The sequence below is a fragment of the Moschus berezovskii genome, chromosome 11 (genome assembly GCF_049115385.1).
Source record: "Moschus berezovskii isolate FMDL1 chromosome 11, NW_MosBer_1.0, whole genome shotgun sequence".
NCBI lineage: Eukaryota > Metazoa > Chordata > Mammalia > Artiodactyla > Moschidae > Moschus > Moschus berezovskii.
In genome coordinates, this window is record NC_142470.1 from 104,708,318 (window position 1) to 104,723,871 (window position 15,554).

The window sequence follows — 15,554 nt, forward strand, 5'->3', positions numbered from 1 at the left end:
TGCAGACAGCCCCCTGGGGGTTTCCTAAAAAGACAGAAGGTCACTGCACGTGTGCAGCAGCCAGGGTGATGCTTGAAAAATCTAAAGACAGGTCTAAAGTCTTGTTGAAAACACCAGCCTCAACGCTCTTGGCCTTTTGGTCATTTTCACATTTGCTTTTGAATGATCCTGATTACCTTGATCTCCTTTCCTTCCTAAAAGAGCAGGAATTGACTTTGTGGATAGCAGGGAGGAAGTGGACTATCTGTAGATTCCAGAGACCTTTCGGAAGAAAAATAGCACAAGTGTTCGTCTCTCAGTTGTGTCTGACTCTTTGTGACCCCATGGTCTGTAGCCTGCCAGGCTCCTCTGTCTGTGGGATATAACAGGCAGGAATACTGGAGTGGGTAGTCATTCTCTTCTCCAGGGGATCTTCCTGACCCAGGGATTGAACCCAGGTCTCCTGCATTGCTGGCAGATTCTTTGCTGTCTGAGCCACCAGAGAAGCCCCAAGGCTATGTCTTATTGTCACACCACACCAGGCAAGGCTTTCTTCAGGAGTGAAATTGGAGATAGCTCTGGAGGTCCTGGGGGAGCCCTGGAGGTGAGCCAGGAGCAGCCAGCCAACCAGTCACTCAGATCCAGAATCTGGCGCATACAGTGGCAGGGGCTTAGCTTGACCTGAGTAGGGACTGGGAGAAATAATTTAAAACCGGAGAATACAAGACTTCAAATTGAACTGAAAAGTTTGGGCTTTGTCCTATCAGAGATGGTTTGCTATTGACTGTGTTGGATATGATATGAACTGGCTTTTAGGCAAACCAGCCTGCCTTCACTATGAGTGTACAGCCCTGGACAGAGAGGGCATTGACATGGGACACGGGCTCTGGGGCAGCATGGGGGTCAGAGGGAACAGCTTTGCCCCTCAGCCACCTATTAGCTCAGTCTTGGCAGAGCCGGGAACCTCTTTGAGCTTCCAGTTCTCTAAGTGCAAAGAGGACATGAAAAGAAAGTTAAAGTGTTAGTTGCTTAGTCTTGTCCAACTCTTTGCAACTCCATGGACTTTCTGTCCATGGGATTTCCCAGGCAGGAATGCCGGAGTGGGTTGCCATTCCCTTCTCCAGGGCATCTTCCAGACCCAGTAATGGAACCTGTGTCTCCTTTATTGGCAGGTGGGTTCTTTACCACTGGGCCACCTGGGAAGCCCTATGGGGAGGCCATAGCCTTCCTAATATTCGTCCTAATGCTGGTGTCCATTGTCCCTTTACTATCAGAGAGCACAGTCGGAATCCCTGAGCGATCTGACCTGCACCCCAGAGGAGGAGGAAGTCGATGAGAAACCACCACTCCAAGTCAGCACGGAGGAGCAGCCCAGCTCTGGGCAACAGGAGGCAGGACAGGACAGAGGCTCTGAGCCAGAGGGGCCGGCCACCGCGCTGCCACCCGTGGGGCCCCGTGTGCGGCGGGCGCGCCTGCAGCACTGCCCGGCGCTCACTGCCAGCACGGAGGAAGAGAGCCCCCCAGGGGAGAACCCCTCCAGCCGCCCGGCCACCCCGGAGGCCACCCTGGAGGCCATGGAGGTCACAGAGCTCCTGTCAGGCCCAACTCCCGACTCAGAGTCCCCATCTCGCCCGGAAGGCTTCCCCAATCCTAATCCCGACAGCGAGAACCAGAGGGAAGATATGTCCTCGGAAAGCGCGTGTCCCCCCGGCGGGGACACAGTGGATGAGGCGGTTTGTGCGTCGGGAGACAACGTCGAGGGTCGACTGTCTCCCTGCGTCCCCGAGGGGGACACGACCCCTCCTGAGCTGGGCCCCGCCGCCACCCCAGAGACGCCCCCTGGTCCGGACGGAACAGACAGGGCGGGCCAGAAGGAGACGCTGCCGGACTTGCCGGCGCCAGAGGGTGCAGGGCTGGAAAGTCCAGCCGCGGCCCCCAGTCCGCCGCCCCCCAAGAGCTGCTTGAAGCACAAGGCCCCCTCGCCTCCCGCCTCCAAGGCGCCTCTCCGGGCGCCCACACCCCGATCCCCGGAGCAGGGGGCCGCCCCCCCGGTGCCCCCAAAGGCCGAGCGGACGGGGTCCCCCTCGGGCGCCCCGGAGCGCAAGACAGAGCACGGAGGCTGCGAGGCGCGCGGGGCCGCCAAGAAGTTCTCGGTGTCGTCGGGTCGGGAGTGGCCGCGCGCGGGAGGCCGACTGCTGGAGCCCCGTGGCCCGGCCGGCCGGCTGCCGCTTCTCCGGAGCGGCCCGGCCTGGAAAAGTGAGGCCGCCCTCGACGACCTCCCGGCGGCCCCCGAACCCCAGGGCCCCAAGCCCGGCCCTCGGAAGCCGCCTGCCCCAGCCGAGCGCGGCTCTCCGGACACGGCCGACCCGGCTGCCCAGGAGCGGGCGGCAGGCGGGGAAGACTGCCGGTTCCCCGTCAAGCTCCGCTCCACGTCTCTGTCCTTCAAACACAGAGAAGCTCCCTGCCCGGAGGGGAAAGCCATCAAGAGGTACAGCGCGGAGGTCAGGCTGGAGAGAGGAGAGCTGAGCTTGCTGTCCAGGGACGACAAGGGGCCTCTGGGGAGCGGCCCCTCCACCCGAGGCGCCAGGCCCCCCAGTGAACTGGGGAAGGCCAAGACCCGGCCCACGGAGCAGCTCAGCTCCAAGCCGCCCCTGCCCAGGAAGCCCTTGCTACAGACCCTCACCCTCCCGCAGCTGCCCGCGCCCCCCGACACCAGCTCTGGGGACCCCGAGAAGGTGGGGCTGCCCATGGACCCCCGGAAGGAGAGCCGGGCTGAGAGGAGGTCACCACACAGGGCAGTTGGTAAGAGACCATGTGGAGCGGCCTGGGGAGGGTGTGTGCAGAGGGGCTGGGGGAGATCAGGTCAACTGGGCCTTCTCTCTGGGCATCCCTAAGGTATGTAAATGCATTCGGTGAAAACCCTGTTGCCGGGGAACTGGAAGAAAAATTAAAATTTTTGTTGATAACACTAACATATTTGATCAAGAGTTAGGAATGGAGAGGACTTCCCTGGTGGTCACTGGTTAATACTCCTTGCTTCCAGTGCAGAAGGCATTGGAACCAGTTGGTGCCTTAGTTCACCTTAGTTCACCTGGTTGGTGAACTAAGATCCCATGTGCCCTGTTCAGAGAAGTCAGGAAAATGTAGAACCATTCCGGGAGGAGGTGGGCTCTTCAGTGGACCACTCACATGCTGCTTTCTCCAGAGGCCCAGACTCCTGGGACATGTGTGTTCTCTGGGTGGGGGTCCTCCTGGGGCCTGAGCTGGTTCTTGGTAATAAATGAAGCATCTGGCTCTGCTGTCACTTAGCATCATTCTGACCTTTGCTCCCAAGGAAAAAGCTCCTCCTATTTAACAGTCAGGCTCCCAGGGCCCAGCTTCACACAGAAAGCATCTCCTCTATTGGAGTCCTGAGTCTGTGAGTTCCTCAGCGGGTTAGGTGTGAACTGTCCCCAAAGGGAGATGGTGTTAAGGTTGGGATAGAAAGCAAAAAACTTCTAAAGCAGCTGCCTTTTAAAAGAAGACACAAAATAGATGACCTTTCTGTGTCTTTGACATGCATCACTATTTATAGTGTTTCATGAAATCTGTTGGAAACAGATACATTCGGCAGAGCTGAAGAATCTCTCATGGTTGATTTCTTTTATTAATGGCAGTTGGTGTGCCAAAAATGGAACTAGGCATGCAAGTTTTGTGTGTGCGATATGGGGACCCTAAGGAGAAATTTTACATGGTAGATTTTATAAAACAGCACAACTTTCAGGATGTTTTAAGTGGGTGCTGTAAGTCTAGGACTCATTGTGCAACAGCTGAAATAGAAGCCAGTTCTTAGGGATCCCACACCCTAAAAGAGAGATGAAGGGCACACGCAGGACAGGTTCAAAGATGCTGTGGTCTTTCTCCTAAGATACTAGTGAAAGTGTAGTGTATAAAGGGCTCTGTGTGGGCACAGCGGGGGAAGGAGAGGGTGGGAAATTGAGAGAGCAGCATTGAGACACATACATTACCATATATGAAGTATTAATGGTAGCTAGTGGGACGTTGTTCTGTAACACCGGGAGCGCTGCCTGTCATTCCGTGACCACCTAGATTGGGTGGGGAGTGGGAGGGAAGTTCAAGAAGGAGGGGTCATATGTATAGTTGTGGCTGAGTCACGCTGGTACATGGCAGGTACCAACACGATGCAGTAAAGCAATTATTCGCCAATTAAAAATAAATTTTAAAAAATTCAGAAAATTAAAAAAAAGAAGATAATCAGGGGCTTTAAATTCCTAAGGCGACACCCAAAGATGCAGGTGTTTCCAGGGTGAAGTTTCCAGAGAAACATCCCTGAAAGAGCCACCACAGGTCACTTTCCTGATTCAGACCCCTTGGCTGTAATTTGCGTTGCTGCTGTTGCATTAGAATCATAGGGAGCTTTGGGGGAGGTTCAAACTGTAACTGGTGATCCACTCTGCAAATTTCCAGATTATTGAAGCTATTATAGCGTGATTCAGAAAGCCACTGAACTAGCCATGGAGGAGGGGGCTGCAGATAAAACCCTGACATCAGCACCATCCACCTTCGTGGCCTAGAATTGAAGATGTCTTCTGTCACGGGCTTGCCAAATGAATGGAACTTAAACATAGGCTACTCAGCTTCATGGTCAGAGCTGGAAAAGAAACTTCAGAGGGCGATGCTTGACAGATTGATAATTTATAACTTCCTCAGCCTAAGCTGGGAGCGTTAGGCCTTGTTCATTGTCAAGAACAGTTGGCTGGAATGGTCTGTAGTTAGAGACCATAGAAAAAACCATGTGTTTTTTTCTTTTGATTAAGGCTGCACTAGTGGTAAAGAACCCACCTGCCACTGCAGGAGACATAAGAGACGCGGGTTCCATCCCTGGGTTGAAGCACAACTGAAGCAACTTAGCACAGCACATAAAAGACAATATAATACTTATTCGTTTCTTTGCTTAAATAGTGGAAGAGAATTGTCTCATCTGTCTAACTTTATTAGCATTCCCTAAGCCATAGCAATAACTGACTCAGGTGAGTTCTGGAGGGAAGAATCTAGGTCACTATGGGGGCACAGGAAGTGATTTTTGCATCAGTGCAGAGAGAGATGATTCTTATGTTCTTTGGGGAACTGACCCTCTCGGTTGTTGTTTAGTTGCTAAGTCGTGTCCGACTCTTCGCAACCCCATGGCCTGTAGCCTGCCAGGCTCCTCTGCCCATGGGATTCTCCAGGCAAGAATACTGGAGTGGGCTGCCATTTCCTCCTCCAGACTTGAGGCATGAGAGCCAGCAGAGGGTGGGGCTGCTCTCTCGTCCCACCTGGGACCGTGGAGTCTGGGGGTTGCCTCCCACAGGCCAGAGCAGAGTCTCAGAGCCCCGGCTCCTGGAGCCCGTTAAGTGACACGGTCTCCACTCCTTCCCCAGACACTGGGTCTGCTTGTGGTTCAATTCGTTATCGTAACTTCTGCTATCGTCCTTGCCCCCAAATTACCGCAGCTGAAGGCAATTAAATTCACATAAAACATATAGATAATAAAAAGTTGTAACAACATATTACCCAGTTTTCTAGAAAGGCCTAAGTGCTACTGTTCATTATCTCGTTGTGACAGCACTTTACCCAGAGCCCCCAGATGGGCTGCCACCTCCCCATCTCCCTGAGGGGGTGCGACCATGAGCTGGGTGATGGAGGGACCCTATCTGGGGCCCCACTCTGCCTCGGGGACTCCAGCTCCTTCCCTCCTCTCCTCACAGCCTGTCTGTCTGCTCTCAAGATGAAGAAACACGAGGATGTGGTATTCAGGGAGAATATGATGGTTGTTGCAATAAGCAGGAGCCCAGCTTGCAGCCTGGGCTGAGTCTCACGGGGCACCTTGGGGTGTTCACTGTGAGCCCAGCACGTTTGTGCTTGTCAACACGAAGGAGACCGGTTAATCTGCTCAGCTCACTTGCCGTAGCAGGTGAATGGCCCTGGGTTAGGAGCCCTGCTCACGTGTGCAGGACAGTTCCCACATCCCTGCTGGACCAGTCTGTGAAGGTGGAAGTAGTAATCACTCAGTTGTGTCCAACTCTGCCACCCTGGACAGCAGCCCACCAGGCTCCTCTGTCCACGGAACTCTCCAGGCAAGAATACTGAGGTCGATGGCCATTCCCTTCTCCAGGGGATCTTCTCAACCCAGGGATTAAACCTGGGTCTCTTGCCTTGCAGGCAGATTCTTTATTGTCTGAACCAACAGGGAAGCCCCAATACTGAGGAGCAACCACCCACCATGGGGCTAGAATCCCATGCTCTGCTGACTGAGCTGGCCAGGACCAATCTGTCCCACGGTCTAAATTACCAGACTGGAAGCACCTTTCTGCTCACAGGATTCAAATTAGCACAGGAAAAATGGTGAAATACTGAACATACAGAGAAAAAAGTCATCACTTTTAAGTTCATTCTCTGGATGTTATTCCTGTTGGCCTTCCTTCTAGTCATGTCTGTGTGACTTATCTTCCACATAGTGGTGGACACTTGTTGGATATTTTGGAGAGTAGCTGGACAGTGTGCTGTTCTGACCCCGAAAGGTAGTCAGGAAGAGCATGACAGCCCCAGGAACTTAGGGCTCAGGGAGGCAGCAGGTGGTGAGAGTAGGTAGATGTTCCTCTTGTCTTTGGATGCCAGGGATGTTTTATGAAGGAAATGAGCTCAAAGAGGTTGACACCTTCTCTAATGGCAGTTATTTCAGTGTATTCAAGTTTGTTTAAGTAGAATACAAGGAGTTTGGTGGGTTTTTTTTTTCTTGGTGTCCTAAAAATATATTTGTGTCTTTTATTCATAAAGAAAGCCAACTTCATTCACACCTACCTGTCTTTTTATCCTTCTCCTTCCCCCCATGGTCCCTTCCTGGCAAGTCAGTGTGGTCCACACTCTGGGCCTCAGTTTCCCTGCCTTCTCCAGGCTCCTCCAGCTGCGTGCATCTGCTTCTCCCTGCCTGCTTCCCTGTGTGGTAACTCCCGCCCAGCAGGGCCAGGACGGAAGCCGCACCCCACAACAGGTGTGGTGCCGGTGTCCTGCCCGTCCCCTTCTCTCCCCACGCTGAAGCTCCAGTACTTTGGGCACCTGAGCCAAGAGCCAACTCACTGGAAAAGACCCTGCTGCTGGGAAAGATTGAGGGCGAGAGGAGAAGGGGGCGACAGAGGGTGAGATGGCGGGATGGCCTCACTGACTCCGTGGACATGCGTGCGTGATAAGCTGCTTCAGTCGTGTCTGACTCTGTGCCACCCCATGGGCTGTAGCCTGCCAGGCTCCTCTGTCCATGGGGTTCTCTAGGCAGGAGTGGGAGATGGTGGAAGACAGGAAAGCCTGGCGGGCTGCAGTCCGTGGAGTCGGAGTCGGCACAACTGCGTGCGTGACTGAATAACTGGCTACCGAGGGCTAGCAAGAGGGGACTTGGGGGTGTTGACGCCGTTCTGTGGCCCATTCGTGGCGGCTGTCACAGCATCTTAAGTCTGTATTCCAACTCATAGAACCGTATGGCAGGAAAATGAATTTCACTGTATGTACATTTTAAAACAATCTCTTAAATGACAGAAAAAGATGGAGTAGCCTCCTCTCCACCCGCCTCTGACCCTCCCTAAGCCCTTCCCACACACATCTACACGCGCAAAGCGCACCACCACTGACAGGTTCATCCCTGTTTCTCACGCCAGTCGCGGTCACAGGTAGGTGCAGCAGTCTTCTTTTATTTTTTGAGCTTTTATTTATTTTGGGGGCCACACCAATGGGCATGCAGGATCTTAGCTCCCCAATCAGGAATTGAATCTGCGCTCCCTGCAGTGGAAGCACAGAATTTCAACCACTGGACTGCCAGCGAAGTCCCCGGCAATGTTTTTTTTTTAATCATAAAAATGCTATCCACGTTAGCTTGCAGTTAGACATTTTCACTCCACAATAAGGAGTGGGCATCTTTTCTGATCAGAGTGAGCCACTTGTCCTCATTCTTTTAAGGGCAACCTGTGTGTGTGTGTGTGTGTGTGGTCGCTCAGTTGTGTCTGACTCTTGCAACTCCGTGGACTGTGTGTGTGTGTGTGTGTGTGGTCACTCAGTTGTGTCTGACTCTTGCAACTCCGTGGACTGCAGCCCGCCAGGCTCTTCTGCCCATAGAATTCTCCAGGCAAGAGTACTGGAATGGGTTGCCATTCCCTTTTGCAGGGGATCTTCACCCAGGGATCAAACCAGGGTCTCCTACATTGCAGGCTGATTCTTACCATCTGAGCCACCAGAGTACATATGCTGCTGCTGCTGCTGCTAAGTCGCTTCAGTCGTGTCTGACTCTGTGTGACCCCATAGATGGCAGCCGACCAGGCTCTGCCGTGCCTGGGATTCTCCAGGCAAGAACACTGGAGGGGGTTGCCATTTCCTTCTCCAATGTAAAAGTGAAAAGTGAAAGTGAAGTCGCTCAGTCGTGTCCGCCTAGTAGTGACCCCATGGACTGCAGCCCACCAGGCTCCTCTGTCCATGCGATTTTCTAGGCAAGAGTACTGGAGTGGCTTGCCATTGCCTTCTCCCATACCATATATTATTTAGCCATTCCCCTGCCGAAGGGCATTCCGACTGATGACAGGGTTTTTTTTTCTTTCTTTTGCTAACACTGTTGCAGTAACCATCCTTGTTCATTTTAATTCTGTGTGTTCACACAATCATTTTTCTAAGCTGGGCTAGACCGTTTGTTGTTGTTGTTTTGGCCATGTCATAAGACTTGTGGGATTTTAGTTTCCTGTCCAGGGGTCAAACTTAGTTCCCTGACCAGAGGTCAAAACCGGGCCCTCAGCAGTGAAAATTTGGAGTCATAACCACTGGGGAATTCTATCTCTAGGATAGATTTTTTTAAAGATTTACCTATTTTCGGCTGTGCCGGGTCTTCGTTGCCGCGCGGGCTTTTGTCTAATTGCGGAGAGCAGGGGCTACACTCCAGTTGCGATGTGCGGGCTTCTCATTGCCGTGGCTTCTCTTGCTGCAGAGCACAGGCCCGAGGTGCATGGGCTTCAGCAATTGCAGCGCGTGGGCTCAGTAGCTGTGGCTCCCAGGCTTAGCTGCTCTGTGGCATGTGGGACCTTCCCGGACCAGAGATCAAGCCCATGTCCCCTGCCTTGGCAGGCGGATTCTCAGCCACTGGACCACGAGGGAAACCATAGCATAGATTCTTAAAAGTGGATTTTCTGGCTCACAGAGCTAGAAAGTTTTAATTGAATAGCCAACTTCAGATGGCCCCATAAAGGTCGCACAAGTCACCCTTCTAAGAGCAGAGACGAGATTGTATCTCCAACCTCTCATCTGTGCTGGGTGTTGTCAGTCTATTTTTAGTTTCTTTTCTTCCATCTGACGGATGAAGCTCAGTCATGTCTTACACCTCGGTCAGCGCGTCCTGGTCATTCTGATGTGAAGATCTTTATCCTCCCCCACCTGCCCCCAGGTCAGTGCTCAGCACCTTTAACCTGACCCCTGCAGCGCCCTCTCCCTGCAACTTTCTCCTCACTCTTCCCAAGTCATGGGTCTAACCCTGGAACTTTCCGCTTTAAAGCTTGTGGGTATCAGTGGGCATCTAGGTTGCTTCTGTGTCCTGGCTATTGTAAATAGTGCCGCCGTGAACACTGAGGTACACGTGCCTTCTTCTGTTTCGGTTTTCTCAGGGTAAAGCTAGTGAGAAGATGCTCACAGGGAGCCCAGCTTGGTGCTCTGTGATGACCTCGAGGGGTGGCGTGGGAGAGAGGCTCAAAAGGGAGGTGATATATGTATACATGTGGCTGCTGTGCGTTGTTGTGTGGCAGAAACCAACCAACATTGTAAACCAATGTTCCTCCAGTTAAAAAAGTTTTTAAATCCTCTGGATGCCTCCCCATTATATTTAGAATAAAATCCACACTCTCGTGTAAGGCATTTAAGGCAGTTTAGATTCTGGCCACAGTCAACATTTCTGACCCCCCAAGTTCATCTGCCACCCCTTCCCTCCCTCTGATGCTTCCTCCAGCCCCACCCCTGCCACCAGCTCCCTGAGAACATCAACGACTTCACTTCTCCGTAAGATATCTGTGCCGAGGGTGGGATGTGGGGGCTCCTGACCTGCAGCGGGTGGCCCTCCACCTTGTTTGTGTGACCAGGGGCAGGGATGAGGCAGGGGAGTGAGCCAGGCAGGCACTGGCTGGGGAGACTGAAGAGCCTGAGTTTGGAGGTTTGATTCTGGGGTCCACCCCTTGGGCTGTGAGATTCTGAGCAAATGAGTTTGTCAACTGCTGCCTCTTAATTTCCTCCTTTGTAAAAGGAGATTAGTAGTAACTCACAGGGCAGCAAGAGCATTTTAACTGCAGACTGTGATGTGGTTTCATACCATACAGTCACATTTCCCTAAGGATGAACCGAAACCTCCTCTCAGCTGTGGAGAACAGGGAGCGGGAATGGGATTCTCCTGTCCCAGCTTTTTAAAAATTAATTTATTTAATTAAGGCTGTGCTGGATCTTTGTTGTTGCGCACGGACTTTCTCTAGTTGCGGGGGGGTGTACTCTCTAGTTGCAGCGTGCAGACTTCTCAGTGGGATGTCTTCTCTTATTGCAGAGCACAGGCTCTACGGTGAGCGGGCTGCAGTAGTTTCGGCTCCCGTGCTCTGGAGCACAGGCCTGGGAGTTGTGGTGCTCAGCTTTAGTTGCTCCGAAGCACGTGGCATCTTCCCCGGTCAGGGCTCAAACCCATGTCTCCTGCATTGGCAGGTGGGCTCTTTACCACTGAGCCACCAGGGAAGCCCTCAAAGTTATTTTCAAATTACAGTGTCTTTCCATCCTCATATCCGTATAAGGTCCTGGCTCCATCACCTGGCAGGTCAGGGAGATGGGTTGTCTCTGTGCTCGGAAGACTCTGGTCGTTGTTTTCTGCTTAGACTGTCTTAATTGCGCTTGAGCAAATGAGCTTTCAATCCAGGTTCCTCCATCACAGCTCTGTGCCCTGGAGTCTGTTGCTGGCTCCCAGGTCACCACGATGAGGTGTGGGAGTTGGGCTGAATGTTTGTACAAGGTCTGCCAGCCCTCACATGCTGAGGCCTGGGCTCAGGCCCTGAACTCAAAGAGCCTGGCCAAATATCTGACCCTTGGAGCTCCCAATTCACATGCCCTTGAGTGACCAGATGCCCAGCCCTGCACATCCAGATCCAGATATGGTTCACATGTTGACTTTTCTCTAAAAATATTTTCACAAATTTTACCTACGAGCCGTTCCGTTCCGTTCCGTCACTCAGTCGTGTCCGACTCTTTGCGACCCCGTGGACTATAGCCTACCAGGCTTCTCCATCCATGGGATTCTCCAGGCAAGAATACTGGACTGGGTTGCCGTTTACCTACGAGCCACAGAGGCTTAAAAGTTATATGAGTGAGTGAATGGGTTAGTGTTAGTTGCTCAGTTGTGTCTGACTCTTTGTGACCCCATGGACTGTAGCCCGCCAGGCTCCTCTGTCTATGGAATTCTCCAGGCAAGAATACTGGGATGGTAGCCATTCCCTACTCCAGGGGATCTTCCCAACCCAGGGATTGAACCTGGGTTTCCTGCATTGTAGGTGGATTCTTGACAATCTGAGCCACCAGGGAAGCCCCACCCCAAACTGTTACAGTTGATCAACCAACAGAGCAGACTTCAGGTCCCCATTTGGGAGAAAAAAAAATCACAGAAATTCCTGCACTGGAGCCTGCACAAACCCCGGCCCTGGACAAGGACTCCCCACCCCCCCCGTCCCCTCCACAAATACGCTGGGTTACCAGACCCTGGGCTGTATTGACCTGGAACACTGTTTAAGTCCATCAGCCCATCAGCCCTTTTCACCGGGACCGGATTCGTTGTAAAACCTTGACATGCTGATAGTTATCATCACAGTTTAACTGTGTCCTATGTGGATCAGTGGGCACGAGATGCTGTACTGACCTGTCTGTGAGCCAGGGGCAAAGGCCTTGCCAGAACTCACTTGTTTTGATGTAAACACTCCAGGGGGAGACGGTGAAGGCAGCAGGGGCTTTTATTCCCGGATTGGGTGTGGAGGTTGTGAGAGAGGCGATGAGTAGGCGAAGGAAAGGTGGGTTCAGAGGAGCTGGGATGACAGCGGTGCCTCCTGACCCAGAAGGAGGGGAGCGGTGTAAGGACAGTCTGCCCGCCACGCCCTGAGAAGGAGGCTGGCAGACACAGCAGCGCTTCCCTGAGAGCTGCATGGTACCACTGCGTTCGGAGAGGCAGGTTCTCTGCCCCTGCTGGTCTGAGGTCTTCGTTAGGAAATGAAAATGGGAGGAGGGATTCTGAGTAAGCCTTCAGGGAACTGCAGAGGAGGAGTAGGAGGGCGGGGCAGCTGTCGAAAAGACAAGGGGTCCCAGGACCCCAAGCAGCGCGGAGGCCCGAGGGGGCGTGAAGAAGGTGAGCAGGGACTGACTTCCTCCCCTGGTCACTGCCCAAGCACTGCGTGACTCCTGATTAATTTGGAGTGCTTTTTTTTTTTTAACTTTTTATTTTTATTGGAGGCTAATTATTTTACAATATTATATTGGTTGGTTTTGCCATACTTTGACATGAATCCGCCCCGGGTGTACATGAGTTCCCCCTCCCACCTCCATCCTCCCCTTATCCTTCCTCTGGGTCATCCCCACACACCAGCCCCGAGCATCCTGTAACATGCATCGACCCTGAACTGGCGATTCGTTTCACATATGATAATATACATGTTTCAATGCCATTCTCCCAAATCATCCCACCCTCACCCTCTCCCACAGAGTCCCAAAGACTGTTCTATACATCTGTGTCTCTCTTGCTGTCTCGTATACAGGGTTATCATTTTCATCTTTCTAAATTCCATATATATGCGTTAGTATACTGTATTGGTGTTTTTCTTTCTGGCTTACTTCACTCTGTATAACAGGCTCCAGTTTCATCCACCTCATTAGAACTGGTTCAAATGCATTCTTTTTAATGGCTGAGTAAAGGTCCATTTAGTCAAGGCTATGGTTTTTCCTGTGGTCACGTATGGATGTGAGAGTTGGACTGTGAAGAAAGCTGATCACCGAAGAATTGATGCTTTTGAACTGTGATGCTGGAGAAGACTCTTGAGAGTCCCTTGGACTGCAAGGAGATCCAACAAGTCCATTCTAAAGATCAATCCTGGGTGTTCATTGGAAGGACTGATGCTAAAGCTGAAACTGCAATACTTTGGCCACCTCATGCGATGAGTTGCCTCACTGGAAAAGACTCTGATGCTGGGAAAGGTTGGGGGCGGGAGGAGAAGGGGATGACAGAGAATGAGATGGCTGGATGGCATCACCGACTCTGTGGACATGAGTTTGAGTGAACTCCGGGAGTTGGTGACGGACAGGGAGGCCTGGTGTGCTGTGATTCATGGGGTCGCGGAGAGTCGGACACGACTGAGCGACTGAGAAGAAGAAGAAGAATACTCCATTGTATATATTTACCAAAGCTTTCTTATCCATTCGTCTGCAGATGGACATCTAGGTTGCTTCCATGTCCTAGCTATTATAAACAGTTCTGCAATGAACATTTAAAACAGATTATATGATAAAGTAGGAGCTTCCCTGGTAGCTCAGTCAGTAAAGAATCACCTGCGGTGCAGGTGAGCCAGGTTTGATCACTCAAAATAATTTTGTTGACTGAGATAGTGAGTTTCAACCCCTGTCAAAGCCCTCCTTTTCTCCAGTCTCCTTGTCAGAGGTGAAGGCTGGTGTGCTGGCTGCTCTCGGGAGAACTGTGTGCCCAGATGTCAGGGGCCAAGAGAGATCAGAGAGCACGACCAGCCAGTGAGTGTGAAGAGAAGATCTGAGAGGAATAAAAGGGCCCCTCCCTGCAGGAAAACTCCAGAAAGACAGAGATCATGAGTACTCCTGGAAGGAGGGGTTGGGGAGGAGGGATGAGACATGCAGACTCTCGGGGAAATACACAGCCATGCTGCCAGCCTCTGTGTGCCGAGCAACTGCTCGGTTCTCTGGACAAGAGACAGAGTGCAGAGTTACACCTTAGTTAAGCTAATATTGGGAGTTGGTGATGGACAGGGAGGCCTGGCGTGCTGTGATTCATGGGGTCGCGGAGAGTCGGACACGACTGAGCGACTGAACTGAACTGAACTGAAGCTAATATTAGAACAGCACCTGGTATGTAGTCGCTGACGGGTGTTTTTTAAGTAAAGAAGGTCTGGTGACCGAAAGCATATGTCAATGGGGTGGTCGGTCAGCTGGCAAATGTGTTTAGTACCAAACAGTGAGGCAGACATCTCAGGAGAGTTCCAGCAGGGTTAGGAGGGGGAATGTGTTCCACTGAGTGAGCGGAACAGGCTTCCTGGAGGCAGCGATATCCAGGCGGGGGCTTGGTGGACATGAAGGGACGATCCTGGAGTCATTGTCCCCCCTCTCCTGGACCATGGCCACAGCCTCCCACCTCCCTCCCTGCCTCCAGCCCCACCCACACTTATTCCCCACGCAGTCTCCTCCAGAGCATCCCCAGGGTTTAAACCTGTAATGGACGAGGAAAAGGCCAGGAAGACCCCCCCAGTTGGCCTACCCTGTCCTTCAGCCCCTCAAAGCTGGCCTGCCAGCGTCGCTCTTTTGTCCCGTCCTTGCCCGTCTTCTCAGCCTAGAAGTTTCCTTCTTCAGGTCCCAGTTGCAGACAGTATCCTCAGCTCCCACCCATCGGTGTTACCCTGTGTCCACAGCACGTTGTGAAGCGTAGTGAGTTCCAGTTTTGGCCACGTGTGGCTTTCTCCAGTTGCGGCAAGCGGGGGCCTACCCTGTACTTGTGGTGTGTGGGCTGCTCATCGCGGAGCATGGGCTCTGGAGCACAGGCGCTGTGGTTGTGGTGCAGCAGTTTAGTTGCCATGTGGCATGTGGGATCTTCCCGGACCAGGGATCGAACCTGTGTCCCTGGCATTGGCAGGCAGATTCTTAACCACTGGACCACCAGGGAAGCCCAGAGCTCTTCAAAGAAACAATTTTTTCTTTCCCATCTTAGTTTGTAGCACAGTCCCTGCCCACAGCAGTCAGGGAGTGGATGGAGGAAGGAAGAGGGGAAGGAGGCGCGGGGAGTAGAAATGCTGGGCTCCGGCTCAGAGTAGAAGGTAGGGCTGGATTACACATTCGGAGGCAAGCTGAGCAACTCTGAGTGCTGAGGTTAGGAGTTGAACAGAGAATACTTGGGAAAGAAGAGAGAAAGGCTGAGGATCAGGAGCAAGGGGGAATTCCAGGTTTATGAGCAAGAGTCCGGCAGGTCCTGGAGGTAGGGTGCCCCCAGGAGATAGGCCCACAGCGGGCTGCATGGCCCCAGCTGCAGGGGTCAAACAGCTGGAGGACAGCCAGACCCCGGATCTGCGGTCCAGTGGTTAGGCGGGTGGAAAGCGTGGTGTTCATACTGTCTGAGTCCGAGGTTAGCTGGAGAGACACGAGCAGAGGGGAGTGGAGAACGGGGGCTGCAGGGAAGTGGCGAGGTTCTGGAGACGTTCTTCTCTGAGCTGCGGGAGACCCGAGCGTTTTGCTGAGTGACAGGGAAGAGCTCAGCATCCAGGGAGAGCCTGAGAGGGCGC

The 15,554-nt window shown here is 52.7% G+C and overlaps 1 protein-coding gene across 6 annotated transcripts in view; it reads left to right on the forward strand.

Moving 5' to 3' along the window:
• The window catches only part of CRACDL (CRACD like), a 131,777-nt gene that overhangs the window by 111,492 nt on the left and 4,731 nt on the right, over positions 1-15,554 (forward strand). For all 6 annotated transcript variants that reach the window (XM_055399580.2, XM_055399579.2, XM_055399576.2 and 3 more), the window contains one exon: positions 1,254-2,781. In XM_055399580.2, coding sequence (XP_055255555.2) covers positions 1,254-2,781 — 1,528 coding nt within the window. The remainder of the gene's footprint in view (positions 1-1,253; positions 2,782-15,554) is intronic.